This window comes from Apium graveolens, chromosome 7, assembly GCF_009905375.1.
Source record: "Apium graveolens cultivar Ventura chromosome 7, ASM990537v1, whole genome shotgun sequence".
In the NCBI taxonomy this organism is placed as follows: domain Eukaryota; kingdom Viridiplantae; phylum Streptophyta; class Magnoliopsida; order Apiales; family Apiaceae; genus Apium; species Apium graveolens.
In genome coordinates, this window is record NC_133653.1 from 118,537,117 (window position 1) to 118,556,741 (window position 19,625).

Below are 19,625 nucleotides of genomic sequence, written 5' to 3' on the forward strand. Positions count from 1 at the left end.
TACCCGACGGATGATCAACAAAGCTACTCGACGGATGATCAACAAAGCTACCCGACGGATAACAAGCATGTACCCGACGGATGATCAAATTCAAATATCTATTGACAGTGACAACACAGTCACATGCGTCGAGTGTTTGCAAAAGGAATGTGGCAGCCTGTTTAGCAGGAAATTGAGAACAAAGAAGCATTACCATTTCCATGCTATTATGAAGATATTCAAAAATGCTGGAATAGAATAATGGAGTAGCATGAAGTTAGACTTGATAGGTTTTGTTTTATTATCCTGTCTTATTACCATGTAAACTTGGTGATATATAAACCAAGTGTAGCTAGTATAACAAACAACTAAGCAAACACATTTTAGAAGAAAAATAGAAAAAGCTGTATCTGTCAAGAATTTCTCAGTAGTTTGTTTGTTCAACTTGTAAAATAGCTGTGAGCCAATTTGAGCTTCACATAGTTCTCAAATATATATATATATATATATATATATATATATATATCTGGTGGATACATTCAAATCCACCAGAAATTTTTAAAGACTTTTATTTTTATTACTTTGTGTTGATTTATTTAATCATTTCATTCCGCACTTTGCAAATCAAGACACATATATATTTGTCGAGTTAAGACTGTTTTTAAATTTTGAAAAAGAAGTCAGAATTACATTTAACCCCCTTTTGTAATTCTTGTTATATTGTTAGGGAATGACAGTAACACTCTACTAAAATCATATCGAGTGTTATAGAGAAGAGAATACCCAATTTGTTGAGACATAATAGACAATACATTAAAATTATATCTTTTGTTGTTGAAGGCCCTTGTGATATAGTCAAAAGAAAAAGTTCCACTTTTTTTTCTCAGCCTATAACGCTTCAATTGTCCCGGTTTATTCATCTATTCATCATACCCAATAAAGATGGGTAGATAGATGAAGAGTTTACTTTACTTTATGAGGAGTCAAAAACTTATGCTCCCCGTTGTATTCCCAACATTAGTATCTCCGTTATTGAACACACATGTTATCCATAAAACAAGAATATTATATATTATATAATATTATTAAATAATAAAATTATTAAATTTATTTAAATATAAATAAATATATTGTTAAAATATGGTTAAATAATTTGGGATTTGATAATTTAAGAAAAAAGTAAATCCAAAAATAATAATATAACTATTCTTCCCTTTTCGATTTTAGAATCAAACCAAATAAATAATATAATTCAGGGTCATTTTTTTTTACTTGCCGCTCCTTTCCCATTGTGAATTTTATTCCATTTCCCCGAAACGGCCTAGTTCGTTGTAAAACACTTATAAACCGTACTACATTCTTGACATTTTTTTAAGTGTACTACAAAAATCATCTAAAAAGGCAATTTCCTATATATGTTAGAAAAGAAAAAGAAAAAATGTTTGTACTAAATAATAAATGCTGAAAAGCGGAGTCCTTTGAGTTTACAAGTACAGACAAACACAGCCAGTTTGATGTTTCGTCTCCCTGATCTCTTGGGTACTTGCTAGTAATTTAGGTCTTTTACCTCTTTTGTTCATTTATGTTAGGGTTTCTACCCCCGATGTAATTTTTGGTTGTTTTTAACATTAATCTTAGTTTGTAATTAATTGTACCCAAGTTTTGTCTGAATTACAACTTCACTGTCTCTAATGCCCACCTACATACATATTTTTGTATGCATGTACGCCTTTGAACAGGGGTTTATGAAATACTTGTTAATTTGTGTGTTTTGTAGTGATCATGGAGTCGGCTACACAGCGTTTGCAGAATTTCCCGATTTCGCCTTCGTTTCAGCAATCCCCTCGATCCGGTAAATTTTATATACACAATTGTATTTTGTGCAATTGCTTGTATTTTAGGAGAAAATAGTCCCAATTGCAGGAGTGTTGCACATGTTTCAAGCCTTTACATGTTTATGCTTGGATTTAAATTATTGTTTTTTTTTGGAAATAAATATGTTGAAGGTTAAACTTTTATAAAGAAAAATGAATACTAAAAATGTTACTTTAAACTTTTGGAAATCTTCAAAGAAATTATTTTGGACTGAAAGGAGTAACTGAGGAGTTTAGAGGAAATGGGGATTCGAGGCTTCGGTAAATGGTTATCTGCAGAGTTGATAATTACATGGAAGGCCACAGCAGCCATGCCAGAGATTAAGAAATAAAACAGTCTTAGGTGTAAGTTGAGGAATTAATTGAAGAAACAAGGGGTTATAATAATAGAAGGGAGTCCACAAATGTTTCTGTGTAATTTTGGATTCCAGTGGATTTAAAATGGAGGAGAAAGATAATCTCTCAGCGGCTAGATTCTTTTAATTATAGAACACGCACCCTTTTAATGTTTTCAGTTATGAAACAATAGGATAGATGACTTGTAATTTTATTTTTTGAATCACATTAACAATTTCTTGAAATTGCAGATACCAGGCAAGTGTCTTTAGATTAAAAAGTGCTTCTCAGTGTGTGTGGGGGGGGGGGCATTTTTTAAGTTCTATGTCAAAACTGTGGCAATTTGCTATAGATTAAGCTTTTAGTCTTAATTTTAGTACATAAACAGGCAGCATATCTACCTAGGCGTAAACTTTCATTGATGTACATATACCTTTACATTCAGATGTGACATGTTCGTTGGATATATCTGATTCGATTATGTTAATTCCAAAAAGATCAATATTAGTGGATTTATCTTTCTGTGCAAATCAAGTCCATCAACTCTTCCTTCAGTATATATATTTCCCAATAACTTTAACGTTTTGCAGTATTTCATCCAGAAACTGAAGTAAATATGTACATCTGAAGTCGGGAATATCTGCTGCTACTAGATTTTTTTTAACTAGTCAAATTACCCTGTACTTGTTTCCATGCAAATCATCTTCTATTGTAAAATTCATATGTTTTATGCTTTTCTAGATTTCTATTCAACAACGGGAAGGAAGAGGATGAGAATTAATGAAGACAAAGGTTATTCTAACCCGTTAAAAACTGACAGTTCTGTTGAATGCCGAGAAGCTGATTATCTGCAAGATCTGGAATCGGGGAAATATGGAAGTGCGACAGAAGATATTAAAATACTTTTGGAACGGGGATTGGATCTTTTGAAGCCAAATTATGCGAAGTATCCTGATCTTCTGTACAGGTGCCAAGATAAAAGCTCCATCAACGAGGGTACAAAGCAATTACCTGTGTTCGTTAACTTGGATGATGATTGTGTCTCCCAGGGCATGAGACCAGCACCTGTTCTAATAATTGACTCAGATGACGATGAACCTAAAAATCCGAGCTCGTTCTGTCAGTACGAGGGTGTTCACTTGCCGATGCCAGCTAGCGGACCTCTTATTTTAGAACCATTGGTAGTTTGTCTTTACTTTCTCTTACTGTTTTATATTAAAGATCATTTGCAGTACAACAACTTGCAGTTATGAAACAAAATATTTGAAGTGGCTCACTTATTGAGATTCCTATATTTCACATATGAATACTTACAATCTTGTTAGATGTTGCATTAAAAGAATTGCTACAAAAAATCAAGGCCTTTCCCTTTCTGTTGAGCATTTCTATTAATATCAATAGCTTACTGGTATTATGATAATATCTCATATTTTTGAGGCACAACTACATGCTTGCTTTGTTCAATTAGCCGTGGTATCCTGTAAAAGGTAAAAAACCTGCTTAAGTTATTTTGACAGAAATAGCTATTCTGTTCCTTCATCCTGGTATGAAAATGTAATTAGTACACAAGTTAACATTTATAAAGTATAGTAAAGTTTTAGTTGTTCAAAAAGACTTCTATCTATTTTAAGAATACAAGAAAGAGAATTCAACTTCTATCATTATATTGCAGGATTTCACAACTAGATCAAGTGAAACCTGTATCAGTAGTAGATAATTTATTAAGTGAGGATAATAGTAGAATTTGAAGTTTGTATATTTATTTGAAAAGAGGTTGTACATAGAGGTCTTACACCTATCTAGTGGCATATGGAAATTCTTAGATCTTGAGTACATAAGATACTTTCTAAATCATATAAAATCAGGCAAATATATTGTTTTGGAAATGATTGACCTGTTATGCAACTTGCAAGTCCATAGGCATTTAGTATTAGGGGTAAGAACCAATCCAGCTAGGTAGTAGCTTCATTTTGAATATTCACCCAAGATTGTTTTTTTTGCTGCTATTAAGGGCATATCTTTCTTGTATTTTCATACTATAATTCCGTCTTGTTATATGTGTATAAGATATACATATACTCCTCTATATAGTGGAAATGTTGTATGACTGTCAAAGCTCGTAGTTGGTCAGGAGAGAAAAAGTCCTTTCTTTGGTATCTTCTTTTGAAATTATTTCTGCATCTTTGCATATTATATTTGTGTGAACTGCTATATATGTTGTTTCTGATTGTATAGAAAATGGAGTACCCTCATAGCCAAACATGGGTAGATGATGAAACCCTGGCTAATGAAACTGAAGTCACGAAAGATAAAGGTCAATATGTTGGTGTCGAAGATGATGAACAATTTGATGACAATTGTGATGGCCTGGCTGATATCTGGACGGAGATGACATTTGCTCTGGAATGTTCCAAGGTAAATATTATGTTACATATCCAATTCAATTCTGTTGTAGCTGAAAAGTTGCGAATATGTCATCTTCTAATCTCCAATGCACAATACTTTTATTCCATTTCCTGATGTTGTGATTGTTTTTAGACTTAATTATAACTTAGTCCTTAAAGTATTAGACAATGTACACATAAACCCCTGAACAAAAAAAATGTATATTTTAACCCTTCAACTATGAGACTTGTACACTTTAACCCTTTTCTTAAATTTTTACCGGAATCACCCTCGAGGGTTATAATGTTCGCAATTGTATACTTCAAGGGCAACATAGTCCGCAGATCATTTTCTTGTCCCTTTTTATTTATCAAAAAATTATATTATTTAAAAAAATGAATTGTGTATTAAAAAGTGACAAATGTCCACATATTAATTGTTATTTTAAGGATTTATTAAGTAATGAATTTTTATTTGATATACTACCTTCATCAACTTTATTTACAATTTTTCGATACTTTGAACAAATTTCAATCTACACAATTTTTACTTAAATTATATATTACATACTATTATATATTATTTAAATATTTATATTTTTGATTGTTAAGATATAAATAATTTATATATATATATATATATATTACTTTTTATGAATCCTAATAGAAATTTAAATTACTACTTATAATAAAAAAATTAAATATTAGAATATGATTAATTATTTAAATTAGTTTATTGTATGAATTAATTAATATGATAAACAATTTTATGATATTATGATAAAATTATTAAAGGGTTAAAGTGTTCAAAATTAATAGTTAAGGGGCAAAAATATACAAAACTCGTAGTTAAGGGGCGGAAATATACAACAGTGAGGGTAATATTGGAAAATATTTTAACAAAAGGGTTGAAGTGTACAAAACTTATAGTTAAGGGGTTAAAATGTACAATTTTTTTGTTTAAGGGTTTATGTGTACAATATGTTATACTTTAAGGGCGAGATTATAATTAAGCCTTGTTTTTAATTACTTTATTACTAAAGATTTCAATACTCATTTACTCTGCATACATCTTTTTTTTATCTTTAGTAATATTTAATTAGTAAATAGACTGAATAAATCAAAGACATTATTTTAATATATTGTAACTGAAATGGGAAAAATATTTAAAAGCAATTTAATCATGTTTTTATACAAGAAAACTCTCAGTATATTTTGCGAACAAATAGTCTTTGAGTTCTCTCAAGTCATAGAATCATTTCTTGATTTGATAATAACTGATTATGGTGAACTCCGTCGAAGGAGTCACCACAAAAGGAACACACACTCCACTTTAAAGTATAGTTCTTTTCTTTAGCATGTAATTTAAGGTGTATAAAAATATACTTGTACATGTTTTTTTAAAGGTATGATCTTTTTGTTCAAAACAAACAGTACAAAGACTTCTATGTTTTTGTAAGTATATTTTTATGCACACTTCTGTACTTATTGAAAGTAAAATTGACTTGTATTATGGACATGATGAGGGAAATGTGATGATCATTGCGAAAAGTTAACGCACACTTTTATCACAGCAATACTAGGAAAAATAAAAGGGTCGTCTTCGTCCATTGTTGACTGTTTGACAGTTAAAATTCCAGCCCATGTATATGCTACTTTGAGGCAATATGCATATACTCTGCAATAGTTAATATTACTAGAGGTCGGCTTCTTAAAAATATATTAATTGTTAGGTTATTTTTTTATCAGCCTTACTCGCAGACCTTTGCTTCATTGCTGTTTATAAGATTTTATTAATAGTTGATAGTATTATAGAAATAGGGCTCTTTGGACAGACACAGGAGTTTAGAAATGATGTAGAACCATCAATGCTGGTTAAGCTCCATCTCTGTATTGCTCTTTTTTGTCCATCAAAGTAGAAAAAGATCAAGAATCTTGGAAGAGTAATTATATAAATGCCCATCTGTACGATATTGTGTAGTATGATTCTAGTCACGATGTTCTATATATATATATACACGTATACCTTTACTGAACCTTGGAATCCCAAATTAGCTAATGGTATATCTGTGACAAGTTTGTTTGTCATGGCCAAGCTAGATCTATCACAGTCCATTAATGATTTGCATCTTAACTAATAGTAATTTTACTTCTGACAGCAAGATAAACTCACTCAGGTTTCGGAATAGTTAGGAGTGAACTGTGTTGGTCAACAATCATGATTTTCCTCTGATTGTTACTGTTTATAATCAATCATTCTAAAATTACTTGTCACTATATATTATATTTTTGCATTTTCTTTTCTTATCAAGTTAATTGTATATCAACTGAAGTTCTACATATCTTCAGGAAGCTCCCATAGGTCCATCTGATGATAACTCTGAAGAGGATGAAGACGATTGTGAGCATTCTTTTATTTTAAAGGATGATATTGGCTACGTTTGTCGTATCTGTGGAGTCATCCAGAAAAAAATAGAAAACATTATTGAGTACCAATATGCAAAGGTGCGGTTTATCTTTTTTGAACTTGTATATTGTCATCATTTAGATTGTGTGCAATAGTTTTATACCTGTATAGATATGAGTCTTGTATCTGTGTGCTGCAAATATTCTGAAGCTTCGTATTTCTGTGTGTAAATAAGACATTTGTTTGTCGCATTTGTGGATCAGGCCATATGACATGTTTGATGTGGATCTGTTTCATTCCCTGAAATCTGAAATTATGTTGGAGTAAACAGTATAGATCGTAGAGATTATAAGTAAATGGTATATACTAAAAACTATATGAAAAAGTAGTGCAGATATTTAAATTCATATCTAAGTATGATGTGCTTATATGAATCTGTACTTATGCTCCTTGAAGGTAGTCGTTCTACATGCCTCCGTGGAATTCCTAATCAGATTTAGAATATGTTGTTGAAGTCTGTTTTAGCTTAAAAAGGCCATCTGATTATGGTCGTTAGGAATGATGTGAACTCAACCAAAATGCAAAACCATACCATTGAAATTGCACATTTGAGTTTTAGTTGGGTTGAGGTTTTTTATTATCAATAGCCGCACCTAAATGGTTTCAGTTTAGATTTCTAATTAAAATCGAAGCAATTAAATCTGAATCAAATCTAATTTATAAATCGATAATCATACATTATTAACAGTAGGGTACATACATTACATGCTTGACAATAGAACTTATATTTATCAGTTGTATACTATTACCAACACAAAACAAGTCTAAGCGACGCGGCACATTTATTTCACTATTTACACAACAGCTTATGGTACTGTGTTCCAGAAAAACCAAAAACATTACCGTCATATATATATATATACACTAACTTATATTCAGTCGTTTGAGGAAGAGTGTTAAGTAGTATATAGTCCATTCAAGGCCTTCTAATAATTAAGTTTTTTAGCTAAGTTGGTAACTTAACACTTAATTATCTGATGGTGTGAAAGTTTGCGCTTCTTTAAAAATTTCCTTTCAATTCTGTTAAGATTTGAAGTTATAGAACTCTGTTATTTCTTTTGAATTTTGTGCTAACTCGTGTTGTACGATCTGTTGTATATTATAGTCTGAAGGATTCTTTTGTACTTTATATACATGAATCAATAGAAATCTTGTGCCTAGGGCCCCAAAATACAAGGGCCCCCAAATATTTTATAGGATATTTGATTGAATAAAAAGATTATGTAAATTAGATTGATATTGTTGCATCAAAAAATGCAAAAAATGTTATATTTAATTAAGATAATAAGATTAATTTAGATAGTGCATTGTTGTTTCTATTATTAGTGTATTTGCAATTTTTAATAAATAATTTATACTTAATTATTCAATTTATAAGGGCCCCCTAATTTGAGTTCGCCTAGGGCCCCTCAATTCTCAGGGCCGGCCTGGCATCATTTGTGCTTTTAATTTCCCTATAGTTGGGATTTACTAGTTATGTGATTAGTAGGCTATGCATGCTTTATTTATGTTATTCCCTGATTTCCCACTTGCTGGATTGAGCCTCAGGTGTTAAATGGCCAATACTGTAACTGCCAAGATATATGTCGATTGGCCAATACTGTAATTAAATGTTGCTTTTGAAAATTATATACCCTACAAACTTCTGAATGAACATTACAGAGAGCAAGAATGTTTGAGCCTTTGACAAATTGTGGCTCTAGATTTACTATTTCAATTTTATTAAAATTCCTCAGCCTCATTGTTTCTAAAGCTTCACTGATGTGGTGTTCCTTCTTTTGTTGTTTAGAACACAAAGAATAGTAGAACTTACTGGTATGAAGGACGGAATGGCAAAGATGGTGAAATTTTAGAAGATCTTCCTGTTGGATTGCCTGAAGAAGACTTTACTGCAACTGAACTCTTTGCTCATCCAAGGCACAGCAAAAAAATGAGACCTCATCAAGTTGAGGGCTTTAATTTTCTTGTGCGGAACCTGGTTTCGGAGAATCCAGGGGGATGTATTTTGGCCCATGCTCCCGGATCTGGTAAAACTTTCATGATCATCAGTTTTATACAGAGTTTCATGGCAAAATATCCTCTCGCAAGGCCACTTATTATACTACCAAAAGGTATCATGCCAATTTGGAAGAAAGAGTTCTTATTATGGCAAGTTGATGTAATTCCTCTTCTTGACTTTTACTCCGTAAAAGCAGACGGCAGGCTTCAGCAACTGGAAGTTCTAAAACACTGGGCATTGGAAAGGAGTATTTTATTCTTAGGATACCAGCAGTTTTCTTCTATAGTAAGAGATGATGATACTAGCAAGATCACAACTGCTTGTCAAGAGATCCTATTGACCCATCCTTCCCTTCTTATTTTGGACGAAGGTCATACACCAAGAAATGAAGAAACTGCCATGCTAGCTGCTCTCGAAAAAGTCAAAACAGCTCGAAAAGTTGTTCTTTCAGGCACATTGTACCAGAATCATGTCAAAGAGGTTTTCAATATCTTGAATCTTGTACGACCAAAGTTTTTACGCATGGAAACCTCGAAGATAATTAAAAAGCGCATCCTGAGCAGAGTGTCGAGCTCGAAGAGAGGGAACATGTTTAAGAAAGGCGATAATGAATTCTACGAGTTGGTGGAGCAATGTCTTGTGAAAGATGACAACCTCAAGAGGAGGGCACTCATCATACAAGAGTTGAGGGAGATGACTTGCAAGGTTCTTCACTATTACAAGGGGGATTTTCTTGATGAATTACCTGGACTATTTGATTTTACAGTTTTTCTAAATCTCACTCATCAACAAAAACGTGAGGTCGTGGCTCTGAAGAAGTATAAAGGAAAATTCAAAATCAGTTCTGGTGGTAGTGCCCTTTACGTGCACCCAGAGTTGTTTAAACTTCCTAGGGCTCATGAGGACAAGGATAAAGTTGATCAATCAAAAGTTGATGAAGTGCTAGAGAGTTTGGATGTGAGAGAAGGAGTCAAAGCCAAGTTCTATATTAATACGCTTCGCTTGTGTGAATCAAGTGATGAGAAGCTCCTTGTGTTCAGTCAGTACCTTCCGCCATTGAAGTTTTTGGAGAGACTAACAGTAAAGTTTAAGGGGTGGAGTGTAGGGAAGGAGATATTTGTGATAACTGGTCAGACAAATAGTGAAGTTCATGAGAGAGAGAAGCTTGTTGAGATTTTTAATAATTCTCCTGATGCGAAAGTATTCTTTGGATCAATAAAAGCTTGTGGTGAGGGAATTTCACTTGTTGGGGCCTCGCGGATAATTATACTTGATGTACATTTGAACCCGTCAGTCACTCGCCAAGCAATAGGTCGTGCATTCCGACCTGGTCAAACAAAGAAGGTTTACACATATCGTCTCGTGGCTGCGGATTCACCCGAGGAGGAAGACCACAACACCAGCTTCCGGAAGGAGTCTATCTCGAAGTTATGGTTCGAATGGAACGAAAGCTGCGGTCCACAAGATCTCCAGTTGGAGACTGCAGATGTTAAAGATTGTGGTGATGAGTTTCTGGAAACTCCATGGTTAAATCAAGATGTAGTCTCTCTCTACAAAAGGTAGATATAATATCCTCGCATACAAGGAGGGTTCAAACCTCTTTACGGAATGTGGAGGGTTCGAACCTTGTAGAAGACAAGGAGGGTGTGTGAGTGTGTTTAACTAGCCAAAAAAAAGAAAGAAAAACAATAAATCCTCGCATACTATTATTGTTTTCATTGCTACCTGAAGTCTGAACAATTTTTTATTTTTTTTTGCGTATATTCCAGGTAAATGCTGACAAAGGGCTGAGACATGGCAAATAATTTTGTCTATGATGAGCCTTCCTCAACTGATTACTAGAATATTAAAAACCGGGCTTTTGTGAATGGTTCCGATCGTTATGTAGACTGTTCAAATAACTCTGTCCAACTTATCTCCTACTGGAGACTTTATGTCTTGAATTAATTTACATATGCTTTCTGGTCAAAATCTAGGGCCAACTTTGGTGATATTTCTCAACAGTTTCCTTTAAATTTTAATGCTTATTTTCGCAACCATGGGGGATGTAGTTGAATTGAATTACTGCTCGCGGTTGGCATCCAAGTTTTGGCAGGTTTTTACTTGAGATAAATCAAATTCAAGAATACTTGATTGAGCCCAAAGTTGAGAATGTTCAAAGCAATTGTTATACAAGTGGAAAGTTAGTATATTTGAGGTATGTCTTCAAGTGTCTTTAAGTAGTTTAATTTGTGGAGGCAGGCAGGATTGTGAGAAGGATTTGTATCCTGATATTTCACACTTATTCACTGATGATTATAAGCTTAACGTCAGAGTTGGTGTTCATCTGGGATGAAATTGCGATGTTCTACTGGTGATTGTGAAGCAGTCGTCTGTATTGCATAGATGAATTCACGTCATCATGCAGTATCTGTACATCTTATAAACAAAATTTTGTTTTTTGTTAACCTTTTGCAACTGTAATATCAAAATCTTCTTAGATCTTAGTACGAACAGTGTAACACCAAATAGAAGATACGCTATCATGTTTCTTAAAATATTGAAAGCCAAGTTTTAAACGATATTTGAACTGGAAATTTTGCTGGGTGCTGGTTATTTTCGGTCGAAACTTGAACAAATACAATATCGAGACCTCAGGTGATAACTGAAGTCCAATCGGATAAATAGCTATCCCACCAAAGGTGAACTCAAAGAACTGAAATTTGACGAGTTTATCTATATATCAGTTTTTTTTAAAAAAACAAAACTGTTCCTTGGCGGCTAGGTAGTCGAATCATCAATCTGATGCCAGTATCTGTTGAAAAACCACAAACTATCAGCTTCCACTGCATATCCATCCTGGTTCCTATGCCAAGCATAGTAAGCGTGGGTTCGGTTCTTGATATCTAAAGTGGCATGCCCAAAGCTGGCCTCTCGGAAAGCTGAGTAGTTTGGTTGTGGCTCTGTCATACTGCATCAAGAAGAAAGCTGAAAATTATTACTTATCCCGAAATATATCAAAGACCGGCTTATAACGTGTATGTCAATCTTACTTGGTTGCTAATCCTTCAAGATTTCCACCATCGCCAATTGTTATGTATACTGGCGCAGACGGGTCATTTACAGGATTGCAAATTCCATTAACAATGTTATACGCTATGTTTGATACACGTTCCTGTAGAAAGTAATGTTATTCCTTCACTCACATTTCAAAATGATTGAAAGCTCAGGAGGGTTGCAAATGGATATATGGAAAGTTAACCGTAGAAAGATTTACTTAGAAACACAATTAGCTGTGGAAACGTGCACTTACTGATCGCTCGTATGCATGAACATGACCAGCAAACACAAGATCAACTTTGTATTTGACAAACCATGGCTCATAAATTACTCTCATTGTTTCACCTTCCATGTAGTGATAATTGTAGCTATTATACCAGGGGGAATGCATTAGAACAATCAACCATGGTGTCTCACTTCTATTGACTTTTGGTAGCTCCTTCTCAAGCCATTTGAATTGGGGTGTGTACTTGCCTACCAAAATATATAAATATAAATTAATAAGAGAAGACTTCAATTACTACATTCTATTCAACATGAGAAAATGTCATGGACCATGACATTGCCTCATGCGCCTTCACAACTATATATTGCAATCCGTAACAATGATTTTCACAAGTATTTTGCATTTAGCTTAAGCATTAATATCTTAAAGCGTAATGTACATTACTTGAGCATTCGAAAAAGTGGAATTATGTGCATGGTAGAATAGTGAAAACTAAATTGGGATGTCACAATTACCATATGCTGAATAGGAGGATAACACAATGATGTATGCTGAAGCTCTCTTGATTGAGTACCAAAAGGGAGCAGTGCTGTTTGATACTCTATAAGGGGTATGATAGCGATGACTATAAGGCTTAAAGGGCTTATTTTCACCCTGCAAGAAATATTATGAAGAGAGTCACATATGTATTATTAAAAGGACTTGAAAAATCATAAGCAATGCATTAGTTATCTTAACACAAACAGCGTGCAGTAAATTCCGTGGTCAGGTAGGTGCAGTGCTATAGCCTTGGCAAGTTTCTCAAAAGCCAATCTCACGAACCAGTTTTTGAAAAATTGTTAAAGGCGCTAGAAAGAAAGAGTTGATCCTTACAATTTCAGGGACAAAATCTATCTCATGATTTCCTGCAGTCCATATCCAAGGTTGATATGCAGTACTCCTCTCAACGAACCTTCCCCATGTATCCCATCTTCGGTTGTCATGATCAGGGTAATTATCTGCATAGGAGAGATCCCCAACAAACAACACAGTTTTTCCTTTTGTTGGATTTAGTTCATAGTGGGTAAGTGTCACATTCGAATCGTAGCTCTGGCCAAGATCCCCTAAAATAAAATTGATATGGAAGTGAGTAATAATGTGACGTAATTCATACACACCACAATCAGCAGAATTATCTTAACTTTATAATAGCTTCAGAGTTGTATCACAATTCATACACATTACAATCAGCACAATTATCTTAACTTGATATATCTTTAGAGTTGTCTGTACCCAATTTCTCTAATTTTGTGGTAAAACACTAAACTGTGTCAAGATAACATTTTTGAAAACATAATAGTCACCAAACCCTCTAAAGTGACAAAAAAGTATATGTTCATTCTACCAGCAACCTCTCTGTTATGAAAACGGCATATAAGAAGAGAAGTTACCGATGAGGCCAAAGATGTAAGGAACATCGGGTCCAACTGCAGGAGGAGTAAAAAACCAGAACGTTCTGGGTGTATGTCCAATCCCAACCTCATAATAATACTTGGTATCATACTGCCAAAACAATTGCAATAAAGAAGGTCTCCAAATAGATACATACCAAGATATTCAAACATCAACTTTCTGAGTAGAAGAATGCAATCAAACCAGAATGTAATAAAACAAACATACCTCTAAATTATTAATAGTGCAATGGTGTATGTAACCAGAAGTATAGTTGTAGAATTTATAGGTAGTAATTTTGCCTCGGGCCTTTTGGATTTGTTTACTGTTTCCACTCCAATAAAGAAGTGTATTAGAACCCTGTTCATCCATGGTAACCCAAGAAACAATCACTCCCTTGCCTACATCATCTCCTTGTGTAATATGTACCTTGAAAACAATAAATCCACAAATCAAAAATTATATACAAATTTCAAGAATCATCAACAAAAAATCTTTCTGCAGGAGTTACAGCAAGTACGGTTCGGGATTAAAATCCTAATCGAATATATTTAATATAATCGGAGTTTTCAGGAATAGAACTAGAAATCAAAACTCGGTCTAATACAATTTCATTGTAAACAACCTAAAATCAGGAAAAACATGGACAACAACATAAGACAAAGTAAAATAAGAAAGGAAGAACCTGTTGAGGAGCATTGTAGCCAGGAGGAACCTTGAAAACATCACTATCAAGAGGCATATCTATAGTTTTTTCAACTTTTCTGACAAAACTACTTGTAACTCCACCATTGCATAAATCTACTAGTATGTTTAAAACAATTAACACAAAACCCACAAAACCAGACATTCTACTAAGTACTCGTGGACATACACTAGTTATATACAGGGTTTAGACACACAGCACAAGTATAAGTGTTGAAACAATATAAGAAAGTCAACTATACAAATGGCATATTCGGGGGATTTATACGAATATGGTAGTAGAACATGTAAGGAATTCTGTTATTCCGGAGTACAAGTAAATCTTGACTGTTATCTTTTTTTCTAATAATTTTGGTGTCTGGATGAGTCTCGCTCAACAGGGATAGAATAAACAAACAAGAAGACCCTCCAGTACCACGTTCGGCAGAGCCGGATTTACAATAATATGCATGGTCCAAAGATGAGTCAAACCTTTTTCGAAATTATAAACTAGTATAGTATAGAGAAGAGTTACCTGGAGACTACCGTTTATGATGGGAGATTTTGGGATCATATATGTTTTTTAATTAAAATATTACAAAACTTAATATTTTGGGAAAGATGTTCCATAAATATTACTATTTCATTGAAAGTATTGAAGATCAATTATGTTCAACCGGACATAAATATTTTACAAACTTAACATATGTTCCGTAAATTCAACATATTTTATAAAATAGTACATTTTACATATTTTGTAAAATAATATGTTTTGCATAATAAAACTTGCATAATATATAGAACTTTCAAGATTTTTAATAAAATAATAAATTTTGTAGAACATGATATCCAAAATGATATGTTTTGCAATATTTCTATGACTTAATTGCAGATTGTATACCTGAAGTATGATATAATTGCACGGAGTTGTCTAAATTAAATATTTATCCAGTTTAATGGCTAATTTTTTTTTTATATCGAAGGGGCTCCGCGTCCTTTCCGTCATCTCGTACTTAACGATGTTAGGATTGTAATCAGGGAAGCATGGGTAAAATAGTAATATCATCGATGTAAGATGTGGCCTTTATCATACACATTTTCCCTCCAATTGCTCTCTTCTCAGGCGATAAAAACCCTAGAATTGCAGAGTTTCGATGAGGACGATATGAGTTGGTATATGAGATTGAAGGAAGATGCTGAGGTCTACAAGACGCGGGAATGCCCTGATTATCGTGGTATGCTTCATAAGCCCTTGCATGTATACTGTTTCATATTAGTTTTCTATGAGTTTATTTAGGCATTTTTGCTTCCTTGATTTAGGGTTTTATGCTTGAAATTTAGGGTTTTATTTGATGGTAACTGATTGTTGCAAAAAATAGGGTTTTCAACGGTAACTTTGATTATAATTGTAACTGATGGTAATTGATTGTTGTACATGTAGGGTTTTATAATTGTATATGTATATTCTTTTTTTTGCCTTAATTGTGTATTTGTTATATATAAATTTTGTATATGTATATGAATAAATGTGCAGAAATAGAGTTCTTTTCAATTAAATTACACCATGGTGGAGAAATGAAGGAGAAACCCAAATGTTATGTTGGGGGTAGCATAGATTATTTTGATTACTGTGATGCCGATCATATGAGTTTAATAGAAACAGGTCATATGCTTAAAGAGGTTGGGGAAGTTGGGGGTTATTCCAAAATATGGTATAGGTTGCCTGGTACTGATATGGAAAGGGGCTGTGCTAAGCTAGATAATGATGACGAAGTCATGCTAATGTGCACTTTAATGCCAAAGGCTAGATATGTTGACATATTTGTGTCAACAGTCCCTCCTTTACGTGTATCGCAACCAGATGAAGAAGTAGTGTGGGAAAATGAGACACCAACACAAGCTGAGAATTACACACATGATGTGGAGGTTGAGTACGCAGATGAGAATGTTATGCCAGAATTACTTGAAATTGAGTATACTACTGCAGAATACCCTAGGCCAGATGAGCATTGGACCAACTTTGATTTTGGTTTTAGCACACAAGCTGAGATTAACCAAGAAGAGGAGCTTAGAGAATTTGAGGGTTTGGAAAAAGATTTCTCTGATCCATTAGATACAGATGATGATGATTTTGAGTGGGATGGATATGAAGATGATAGTGATGAGGAGTCATTTCATTCTGACAGCAGCAATAAGGATGAAAGTGATGATGAGTTAATATTTGATAACAATGTGGATGAACTGAATAACATGGATTTTCAGGATAAAGGGAAAGCAGTAGAGGAGGAGGAGGATGATGCTTCAACTGTGTATGCTGAATCTGATGAAGAGAGAATTGCTGCCAATTTAACTGATGAGGAGGTTGAAGTCACATATCCTGTGTTTAATCCAGATGTTGACATGGTGAGGCCTGTATTTGAAGTTGGATTGTGTTTTAAGGATTCAAAGACATTCAGGCAAGCTGTAAAGAAATATGCCATACTAAAAAGAAGGCCAATCATTAACTGCAGGAATTTTGGTAAAAAGGTTCAGTACATTTGTGAAAAACCCTGTAAGTGGAGGATTTATGCATCTCCAAAGGGTAGGTCAACAGCTTATCAGATCAAAACCTACCTCAAGGAACATACTTGTATTCCAACCTTCAATCAGAAACAGATTAACTCTAAGTGGCTAGCTGATTATTATGAGCAAGATATACGCATGAATCCTACCTGGCCCATTAGTGCATTTCACAAGAAAATTGTGAATGAACTGAAATGTCATGTCAGCAAACATGCAGTTTATAGGGAAAAGACAAGAGCCCTTGTGAAGATTAATGGGACTCATGCTGATCAGTACAAAACATTGTGGAAATATGCTTATGCAATAAGAAATGTGCTCCCTGAAAGTACTGTGAAGATATTGACTGAAGATCCTGAGCCTGGTGAACAAAGGGGTAGATTTTTGAGATTTTATGTATGTCTTGGACCATTAAAGAAGGCATTTACTGAGAATTGTAGGAAGATTGTAGGGCTTGATGGTTGCCACCTAAAAGGACCCTATGGTGGTCAGCTTCTGGAAGCAGTGGGGGTAGATGCCAATGATGGCATGTACCCCATTGCCTGGGGGGTTGTTGAGTCTGAAACAACTGATTCTTGGACTTGGTTTCTTCAATATTTAAGTCAAGATTTGAAGATTGCTAATGATAGAGAATGGACCTTCATATCAGATAGACAGAAGGTATGTTCCTCTCTTTTAGTATTTTCATTATTTACTTGCATTAAATTCCCAACCTACCTGTTTTTATTTGCTTTTAACTTGCATTTTATGATTGAAAATTAGGGTCTAATAAATGCCCTTGAAGCCACTGTACCCCAATCAGAAATGAGGTTTTGTGTAATGCATCTACATCAAAACATGCATAAGGACCACAAAGGGATTGCCTTAAGGACATTATTGTAGAAAGCTGCCAGAGTAACAACTCTTTGGGAATTTAATTTGCATATGAATCAGATGAAACATGTATGTTTAATTATAACAATACTTGCATTACTTTAATTAGAGCAATACTTGCATTAATTCTTCTTTTTTTTTTCTTCAGCTTTCTCCAAAATGCTATGACTGGCTAATTGCAAAACCCAGAGAACAATGGTCCAGGTCTGCCTTTAGAACCACCTCATCCAGTGATATGTTTGTTAACAATCACTGTGAGGTCTTTAATAGCTCTATTAGGAAGTACAGGGACCTCCCAATTCTGACTATGCTCAGAGAAATTCATAAGGCTGTTATGAGTAGAATACAAGTTAGGAGAGACAAAATGAGTGGCAGAGAGCTCATTATATGTCCTAGTGCACAGAAAAAACTTACCAAGTAAGTGTATATTTTACACTATGCACCTGTTTATATGCACCTTAATATATAAGACCATGACTAAGTATTATATATGCATTACAGGGCTATGCACTATGTAGGAGCATGTGTAGTTACATGGTCTGGAGGTAGTACTTATAGTGTCACTACCAGTGAAGGTGGGCATGAGTTGGTTGTGGACTTGGTAAGAAAAACATGCACATGCAAGAAATGGGACCTCACTGGGCTTCCTTGTTATCATGCATGTGCATGTATTGCACTAAGGAATGAACCTTGGGAAATGCATGTTAAGGACTGCTATAAAAAGCACACCTACATGAAGGTATTTTCTTTATTTTTAAAATTTCAATTTGTCATTATAATTAGACCATATATTTTGATTATGGTATTACATATTTGTGCAGTTATATAGCCATACATTAGAACCTATATTTGGTCCTGAATTTTGGGAAGAGTGCAATGGTAAGATATTAATTGATTTATAATTTCATCCTTTCTAATATAAGGATTTTGTATAAATTTTGACTATATAATTATGTAGAAATCTGATGAGGTGGCTAAAGCAGCAACAGAAGGTAAGCATGTGGAGGTAGGCAAAACAAAGGTGAAGTGTGGCACTTGTGGGAAAGAAGGTCATAATGCAAGGACCTGTGGAAAGAAGGTAAAGTGATTTCAGTTTATGTTTGAGTTAAAATTGAATTATACCTGTGGAAAGAAGGTATAATTTTGCTTCACTTTAATGTTTCCAGAAGAGAAGCACCACTGCAACTCCAACAGGCCAAAGCAACCAGGGTCAGGAAGAAGAACATCAAACTCCAACAACCACTTTAACCAGAGGAAAAGTAGCACAAAAGGAAAAAACTCCAGTAGCTGAAGATTCTGATTTTCAGGAACCAAGCTCAAAAAGGAGTAAGGCACATCACATCAAACCTCCATCTGTTCAAACAAGTAGAGGAGTAACTCCACCAAACCAAACTTCTAAGACTCTAAAGAAGTTAGAGGCTGCAGCAAAAAGGAGTAACAGAGCTGCTTCTAAACAAGGAAATGGTGCTAAGAAAGCACCTTGGAAAATCTAGACTTAAGTCATTATAAACTTGATTATGTTCAACTAGTATTATGTTCAAACTTGATTATCTAGACTTAACCTTGCATCAGTAGTAGTATTTTTAAACTTGATTATCTACTTTTGTTGAGACAGTAGTGGTATGTTGTACCACTTGGTAACTTGGACATCTTTTGAATGGTATTGCAAGGATAATTTGACATCTTTTTATTGTTATCGCACTGATTTATTAATCTTCATTTGATCATACAGAATTAATCGCAAACTCATTACAAAAATACATAAAATAATGTA

At 34.0% G+C, this 19,625-nt stretch overlaps 2 protein-coding genes across 4 annotated transcripts; one reads left to right on the forward strand and one right to left on the reverse strand.

Annotated features, from left to right (window-relative positions):
• Window positions 1–1,378: 1,378 nt before the first annotated feature.
• Window positions 1,379–11,075, forward strand: LOC141671987 (protein CHROMATIN REMODELING 35-like). 3 transcript variants are annotated; one of them, XM_074478464.1, is made up of 8 exons: window positions 1,379–1,518; window positions 1,757–1,831; window positions 2,931–3,370; window positions 4,425–4,604; window positions 6,923–7,078; window positions 8,830–9,151; window positions 9,236–10,598; window positions 10,809–11,075. In XM_074478464.1, the coding sequence occupies exons 1-8, from the start codon at window positions 1,494–1,496 to the stop codon at window positions 10,810–10,812; spliced, it is 2,565 nt and encodes an 854-aa protein (XP_074334565.1). In that variant the 5' UTR covers window positions 1,379–1,493; the 3' UTR covers window positions 10,813–11,075. The 3 variants fall into 3 exon arrangements, with proteins under 3 accessions (XP_074334565.1, XP_074334563.1, XP_074334564.1); XM_074478462.1 differs by having other exon boundaries at window positions 8,830–10,598; XM_074478463.1 differs by having other exon boundaries at window positions 1,413–1,537; window positions 8,830–10,598.
• Window positions 11,076–11,537: 462 nt separating this feature from the next.
• On the reverse strand, window positions 11,538–14,923 carry LOC141671988 (purple acid phosphatase 2-like). The gene is made up of 8 exons (XM_074478465.1): window positions 14,421–14,923; window positions 13,964–14,164; window positions 13,735–13,846; window positions 13,178–13,407; window positions 12,820–12,958; window positions 12,332–12,552; window positions 12,072–12,193; window positions 11,538–11,989 (listed from the first exon to the last, which is right to left on the reverse strand). The coding sequence occupies exons 1-8, from the start codon at window positions 14,583–14,585 to the stop codon at window positions 11,800–11,802; spliced, it is 1,380 nt and encodes a 459-aa protein (XP_074334566.1). The 5' UTR covers window positions 14,586–14,923; the 3' UTR covers window positions 11,538–11,799.
• Window positions 14,924–19,625: the final 4,702 nt, after the last annotated feature.